Source organism: Aplosporella prunicola (genome assembly GCF_010093885.1).
Source record: "Aplosporella prunicola CBS 121167 unplaced genomic scaffold K452scaffold_157, whole genome shotgun sequence".
Lineage (NCBI taxonomy): Eukaryota > Fungi > Ascomycota > Dothideomycetes > Botryosphaeriales > Aplosporellaceae > Aplosporella > Aplosporella prunicola.
In genome coordinates, this window is record NW_022983685.1 from 1 (window position 1) to 7,461 (window position 7,461).

Sequence of the window (7,461 nt, forward strand, 5' to 3'; positions counted from 1 at the left end):
TTTTAGATAGCAGCATATATACCTCCATAGGTAGTAGTAATTTAGGAAGCAAGCGGCGTCCAATTCCTCGCGCCCAGCTTCACATCAATCAATTAATCAACCCTCAACCCGTACCTCAACCCGCTTCAGCAACCCCTAGGAGTTGGGAACCAATCACGGAAGCCGAAATCCACTAGAGCCTAACCTCCTCTAGTACCAGTACTGCACCTGGGGAAGACGGCCTCCCAATACTCGTCTGGCGAAAGCTCTGGCTATATACTACTAAGCATGTTCACCACATCTTCTCTACTTCCATTAACCTTAGCTATCATCCGAAAGCCTGGCGAATAGTAGTAATCGTCGTTCTTCGGAAGATAGGTAAACCTAACTACACGATCCCTAAAGCGTACCGCCCAATCTCCCTACTTAATACGCTTGGAAAACTGCTGGAATCAGTAATAGTGAAAAGACTCTCCTTCTATGCTAAGAAGTATAATCTCCTCCCGGCAACCCAATTTGGTGCAAGGCCAGGCAGGTCGACAGAGCAAGCCCTACTAGTCCTAGTAGACGCAATATGGAAAGCCTGGAAGGAACATAAAGTAGTCACGCTAATAGCATTCGACCTAAAAGGTGCCTTCAATACAGTCAATAAAGGGACACTAGATTCTTGCCTAGTCAAGAAAAGGATTCCAACCGAAGCAAGAAACTAGATTAGTAGTTTTATAGAGAATAGGGCAGCCTCAATATCGTTCGACGGATATACTAAACCAGCTGCAGCTCTAGACTACCCTAGCCTTCCTTAAGGGTCCCCTCTCTCCCCAATCCTTTTCGCCTTCTACAATGCCGACCTAGCAGACCAGCCGGTAGACTTTACTAGAGGAGCATCTGCTTATATTGATGACTACTACCGGTGGCGGGTAAGCCGGTCCATTAACAAGAACCTCGCAACGCTGCAGAGAGAAGATATCCCAAGGATGCAACGATGGGCAGAACAAACCGGATCAAGCTTTAAAGCTGATAAGACAGAACTTATTCACTTTACAAGAAGCTCAGACCTAACCCATCTAGGAGCAATAGTCATGGGAAACCATGTAATCGAACCAAAACGAGAAGTAAAGCTCCTAGGAGTCATCTTCGATCAGCAGCTCCGGTGGAGAGCCCACGTCCAAAGAGCAGTTACACGAGCAACCAAGACCTGCCTAGCTATTAGCACACTAAGACATCTTCGACCAAAACAAATGCGCCAGCTCTACCAAGCATGCGTAGTTCCCCAACTAGACTACGCCTCAACGGTCTGGCACTCCCCAAAGAGATGTGAATGGCAAATAGCAGTACTCTCCAAAGTTCAGCGGATGGCAACAACCAAGGCTATCTCTGCATTCCGAACTGTAACACAACTGCCAGCTCCGCAACCTACAACCACTGAAAGCCAACAGGAGTGGGAGGAGAAGATAAACAACTTCATTTTCGTCACTAAATCAACAGGTGATGAGCTAGAGCGCTTTATCTCAGAACCACCTGTTCAGCTGGCGAAGGGAGAGCTCCTGAACCTTATTTCGTGGTGGATATAACACCAACAGCAATATCCTCAACTTGCGAAAATGGCACTTGATCTACTGACTTGCCCTGCCATGTCATCCGACTGTGAGAGGACGTTCTCAACCACCGGATGGGCCATGGGGATACGCCGTTCAAGACTCAATGGGGACACAGCTGAAGCCATGGAGTGCCTCCGAAGCTGGGCAAAACCAGGGTGGGTTGATGCGGAAGCGTGGTTGAGAGACAGAGAGAGCAGTTGAACCCCTCAACACCATGCCAAGGCGTCCCCATGGCCGCGGAGGACGCCGGTGAGCAGCAAACAACACGAATTTGCGAGAAAACGATCAGTGAGCACCCCTGAAGTCACACTCAGCTCATATAATGGAACTAACTGGCCTGATTTAGGTGGGAAAACGACTGTTCACTTCTACCCACGGAGCAGCGGAGGACGCGAGCAACGAGCGCTACAACAAGCGCTACAACGCGCTGAATGACCCGCGGGCACGCGCGCGAGCAAGCGCTGAACGAGTGAACGAGCGCTGAACGAGCGCTGAACGAGCGCCAGTTGCTGCATATTTTGAGCAGTCTTCGCAGTCTTCGCAAGCTCCCCACTGAGCCGCAGAGGCCTGTTTTCTCATACACATTAGACGTTATTAGGCTGTGCTGGGAGCAGGGGTGGACGCGGAGGAGCTTCATGGACGAGGACAGGCGAACAGGGCGCTACACACCGCGCGGGTGGGGGTCACGTGACCCCGGAGTACATAGATATTTGCTAAATATGGCTATATTCGCTCAACACCATGCCAAGACCTCGTGATACAGTCCTATTCAACCAGACGAGAGTCCATTCACACCCTTACTGGACGGTCTGGATCGTGCCTAATTAGGCGAAGTCCATAATAGTCCGGTGGGGCGTCTGGTTGAACTAGACTGTTCCGCACTCTGTCCATACGTGCTAAGGATCCGAGAATAGTAGCTGTGATACTTCTAATTACTGAAATGTATCCGATTAGGAGCAGCTTTAACGTAGGCGTTGAAAGTAACCCTAGAAGCTTTACTGAACGTAGTGACTGCACGATTAGGGTTGAATGGACGCGGGGGAAGAGCCTCAACAATATTAACTGCAGGAGCACGTTCAGCAGCAGGGCGCGCGGGACTGGCGGAGGATGAAGAAGACATGATTTGATTGAAGTAGAATGGTGCTTGGTTAAACGAAGAAGACGTTGAAGCTCACTGACCTGTTGAAGCATTCTGAATCCCATTTTATGGGCGAAAAGCAGGCCCCTACGATGCACGAACGCGTGTTTATTCTTTTGCTTTTTTCGCAGTTGAACCAGGCTATAAACAGGCGGGCCTACACGCCGCTGCAGGCGCGGGTCGGTGTTGATGCCTTTATAAAATGGCGACAAGGGTCGCTTCAGGGGGACGAGTCAGTCTTGATCACCCTACTGCGGCCACAACACCGAAATAGACGACTAAATCAGGCGAACAAGCACACGTCATTTATGCGTGTTTATTCGGTGCGAATAGTCTTCTAATTGGCGGTTTTAGACGGCTATTTTCGTGCAACGCCTATTCGGTGCAACATAAATAAACGTCAGCAAACAATAATGGTGGACATTAGGAAGCGACTTCACGCTGTTCAGGCGCCCACGTCATTGCCATCCTACAGCCACTAATTGGCGTTTTTGCGCACGGTAAGCTCATTATAGAATAGCGTAACCTAGGTTACTGGCTTGCTGCACCTTCGCGAGGGTCACACGTTGCTACCTTAGGGCTGCGGCTAAGCGTGTTTCATGTGTTGCTGCCTAAGTGGCGCAATAGTTACTTGGAAGCGGGGTTAGTACGCCAGTACACAGCAGTGCATTGTGGTACGGCTCGATAGTAGAGTTTTTAAGGCTTTTCGTCGAATACTCTCAACTTCCTCTCTAGCTTCTCCAGTGTCTTTCTTCATGGCTTCGCGAAGAGTTAATTCTGCTCCATTTAAAAAGGACACACAGCTTTGCCGCGATCTTGATAACTGCGAGGACACGTCATCGGGAAGAGCAATTAAGCCGGCAAACGCCACCATACCCGGTTGGCCTTGTACGCTCCTCAATGATTTCAGCAATGTCGAACGGTTCCTCTGTCGGGAGTTTGTTGCACCCGACCTCGAAGAAATCGCGCCACATCTATGGATATTATCGACACAGTCGAGCACAAACATAAACTCGCTACACCGACAAAAGATCAAAGGCAGAGAAATAATCGTTACGGAAGATCCTCGCTTGCATCTAGTCTGGATTCACGACCGAATCTTCATTAAGCCTCTCCCAAAATACATTCTATCGCACACGTTTTGGAACATGTTTCTTTCGGAACGATCTGCTCGCCTATCAGAGAACTGCGAAACAATCCTTAAGGCTGCTAAAGGATACCTACGGACCTACCGATACCTAATCTGGCACGAATCCGATTTCCTTATCGCTAAGCAGGACCATTTACGACTCGTGCCACCCGATACGGAGTGGGTGGACTATTGCCGGTTTATCGCCGAGATTGAGCATATTGACGACAGAGACGTGTCCAGGCGCTACCAATATGGCGAGCTACGGCTTTCTCGGCTTAACCTTTATGCCCCCTTTTTACTGCATAAGTTCCACTATGAGCAAATCCATGGACAGTATGCAGACTATTTTTCTGGGCTGTACGGGCCGGTTCTATTTTTTTTTGCTATTGTTACAACTATACTCAACGGGATGCAAGTCGAATTAGCTGTTGAGGGATTGCTGCCGGCACATTGGGATCGTTTATGGTCTTTTTATCGTTGGTTTAGCACTATGGCTTTGGTTGGGACAGCCTTTGTAGGTTTGGCCTTTGTGCTACTCTGGCTGTGGATGGTTGTTGACGAATGGCTGTATGCGATAAGGCATCGGTGGAAAAAGCACTATAAAAGCCACAACGCCTTGGATTGTTAAAGTGGTCACACTTGGGATTTACACAGCCAGTAATATATCTCCACGTTGCTTTCTTAGGTACACTAACGAAATTGACTACAATTATAATTCAGCTCCCAATACTTGGCAATAGACTGCGGCTTATGGCTGACCATGCGTTTACTTAGCGCTTACTAGAGTCTTCAGCCTTGTCATAGTATTAGTCTATAATACTCACCTCCTGCCTAACACCAGTGTACTTTTACCCATAGCCAGACTTCGATACCTACGAACAAGTTGGGTCAGAGCTTAGCCTAAAAAATGGTAACACATCAACCTATTTATTAGTAAACAAAGCTCATGAAGGTTTAGGTTCGAGCTGTGACCGATGATGACACCGGATTCAAGGTTCTTTACGAGCCTCCTGCCAGGGAATCAGGTAGAGATGAAGCCAACTATATTGAGTAAGGATTTTACCCTCGGTGCTTTAGCCAAAACTAAGGGGCGATAGCATCGTTGCTATACACGGTATCGGGGCCCACCCTGACGACACATGGACGAAGAAAGTGGAATCGGCCGACGGACAGCGGTATATCAACTGGCTCAGCAACCCCGAGATGCTACCAGCTGTCGCTCCTAATGCAAGAGTTATGCGCTATGGATACGAAAGCCAGTGGTTCGGACCGGATGCGATACGTCAAAACACTACTAGAGTAGCAAATCGGTTCTTGCTCGCGCTGAAACGCCAGAGGCAGGTATGTACTGTATGTCCTCCTACTCTAACTTCTAACGCTAATCTTTTATACTAAGGACGCTCCCTTTCGGCCGCTTGTAATCGTCGCTCACTGCTTCGGTGGACTGGTTGTGCTAAAAGTACGTGACGGAAACGATGTAAACAAACTAGCTAACCATATCAGGCGCTACTTGAAGCACGACATGACCAAAAGAGATGGCCTGGGATCTTCCAATCGACGACAGGCCTTGCCTTCTTTGGAACACCCTTTAGGGGGGCAGAAGGCATGAGCCAGAGCGAGATGATCCAAGCGGCCTTACTCGAGTATAGTAATGACCAAGTCCAAGGCGAGGTACTCAAAGTTCTTGACCCTGGCAACGAGCTCCTACAAGACCTCGTAGATAGTTTTGGAAAGACACGCTCGGAGGCAAATAAGGCTCAAGTCGCATGCTTCTTTGAGCTAAAGTCTAGCAATATCGGTGCTATCATCGGGGGGCAGGCAAAGAAGGTATGTCTACTACTAGTATAAGGACTGGCCGGCCCATCCTAACTGCATTACTAGAGCTACGTTGTTAGTGAGAGCTCTGGATGCCTCGACCTTTCTGAGGCAACCGAGAAGTACTCTCTTTCGCGAACACACTTCAACATGAACAAGTTCGGCCGACCTACCGAGGAAGACTTTCAGACAGTATCTGAAGTTATCAAGAGGATGGCGGAGGTTGCTCCAGCTATAGTCCTAGCAAGGTCCCAATGTAGTTAGCCCCTTTCATAGTGAACCCTCTCTACAACGATGCGCATTTTCCAATGCGCTAACATTTACTTTACAGATCAGGATCGCCACAAAGTGCCATTCACCCTAAAGGGTGTTCCCGTCGTGAACCACTTTATTGGACGTAGCGATGAAATGCGCCAACTTGAGCAACATCTCCTTCCCGAACCGCTGAAGCCAATGCGTCGTAAGGTTTTTGTCTTATATGGACTCGGCGGGATAGGTAAAACTCAGCTATCAGTTGAGTTTGCCCGCAAACACCATGACCGTTATAGTGCAGCGCTCTGGCTCGACGGAAGTTCAAATGACCAACTAAAAGGGTCCTTTGTAAGAGTTGCAAGAAGGTTACCAGCAGATGAACTGACGCCAAATGTTAGTGTAAGCCTGCAAACTTCTAACGTTGATGCCGACGTTGTGGTAGAAGACGTTCGTCGATGGCTATCACTACCGTCAAATAGGAACTGGCTTCTAATTATCGATAACGTTGACCGAGACCTTGGATCTAGGGATCCGCAAGCGTATGATATCCAAAAGTATCTACCTGAAGCAGATCATGGATCCACCATAATTACGACTCGCCTGGCCGGCCTACAACGATACGGATTAGGACTTAAAGTCAACAAGGTCGATCCCGAAGAAGCAAGAGCTATCTTAGAGGAGAATGCTAAGAAGTCCGTCGAAGGTAATTAAATCACTAAGTCAGTTTTATATAATAGAGCTAACTTTTATGGTTGCAAACATAAGATGCCAAGCTGATTGTCCAACGACTAGACGGATTACCTCTTGCTCTCGCACAGGCTGGTTCGTTCCTGCAGCAGACTAACATGGCTGTACGCACCTATGTCGAGCACTATGATATTACCTGGAAGGAACTCTCAGAGCAGGAAAGTCAGTTCCCACTACAAGAGTATACCGATCGTAACATCTTAACGACATGGACCCTATCGTACGAGCAAGTCAAAAAGCAGAGCGAAGAAGCGGCAGGCCTATTACGACTATGGGGGTTCCTTGACCACCAAGATCTATGGTATGAGCTGATTGCATTCGAAAAAAACCTAGTGGATGATATCATTGTGCCTGAATGGCTCTTTAAACTTTCAGCTACCGCACTAAAGTTTTCGGGCACTGTGGGCCTTTTATCACGCTACTCACTTGTAGACCATGGACAGCAAACATCAAGCCACTCCATGCATGCCGTCTTGCATGAATGGTGCTATCATCTATCGACAGAGAGCGAAAGGTCAATGTTATTGTGTGTAACTCTAAGCCTCATAGCAAAGAGGGTGCCGTTGGATAAAGAGGCCGAGTACTGGAAGCTACAGAGACGCCTCTTACCCCACGGTATCCGAGCATGCCAACTTGCAGGCTTCGGTCTAGGAGAGCAACACTATATAGATATGGGGTTAGAGGTTCCACCATGGGCCTTTCATAGTTTAGGTGTTCTCTACGCAGACCAGGGCAAGCTAGACCAGGCCGAGGAGATGTACGAGCGGGCTCTTAAGGGGAGAGAGAAAACGCTCGGTCCA

General features: G+C 48.4%; 5 protein-coding genes across 5 annotated transcripts; 4 read left to right on the forward strand and 1 right to left on the reverse strand.

Annotated features, from left to right (window-relative positions):
- Positions 1–1,562: 1,562 nt before the first annotated feature.
- Positions 1,563–1,727, forward strand: K452DRAFT_210719 (uncharacterized protein; the record flags this gene model as incomplete). The annotated part of the gene is made up of 1 exon (XM_033536172.1): positions 1,563–1,727. A coding segment is annotated over one exon (165 nt), but the record flags the coding sequence as incomplete, so codon positions are not given.
- A 569-nt stretch (positions 1,728–2,296) lies between these two features.
- On the reverse strand, positions 2,297–2,857 carry K452DRAFT_293394 (uncharacterized protein; the record flags this gene model as incomplete). Its single annotated transcript, XM_033541558.1, has 1 exon — positions 2,297–2,857. A coding segment is annotated over exon 1 (188 nt), but the record flags the coding sequence as incomplete, so codon positions are not given.
- A 613-nt stretch (positions 2,858–3,470) lies between these two features.
- Positions 3,471–4,539, forward strand: K452DRAFT_281844 (uncharacterized protein; the record flags this gene model as incomplete). The annotated part of the gene is made up of 1 exon (XM_033539509.1): positions 3,471–4,539. One exon carries the CDS (start codon positions 3,471–3,473, stop codon positions 4,473–4,475), a length of 1,005 nt encoding a protein of 334 aa, XP_033390927.1. The 3' UTR covers positions 4,476–4,539.
- Positions 4,540–4,805: 266 nt separating this feature from the next.
- On the forward strand, positions 4,806–5,695 carry K452DRAFT_239791 (uncharacterized protein; the record flags this gene model as incomplete). Its single annotated transcript, XM_033537748.1, has 4 exons — positions 4,806–4,897; positions 4,945–5,188; positions 5,244–5,306; positions 5,351–5,695. Coding segments are annotated over 4 exons (744 nt in total), but the record flags the coding sequence as incomplete, so codon positions are not given.
- On the forward strand, positions 5,577–7,461 carry K452DRAFT_46458 (uncharacterized protein; the record flags this gene model as incomplete). The annotated part of the gene is made up of 3 exons (XM_033546702.1): positions 5,577–5,674; positions 5,729–6,617; positions 6,680–7,461. Coding segments are annotated over exons 2-3 (1,443 nt in total), but the record flags the coding sequence as incomplete, so codon positions are not given.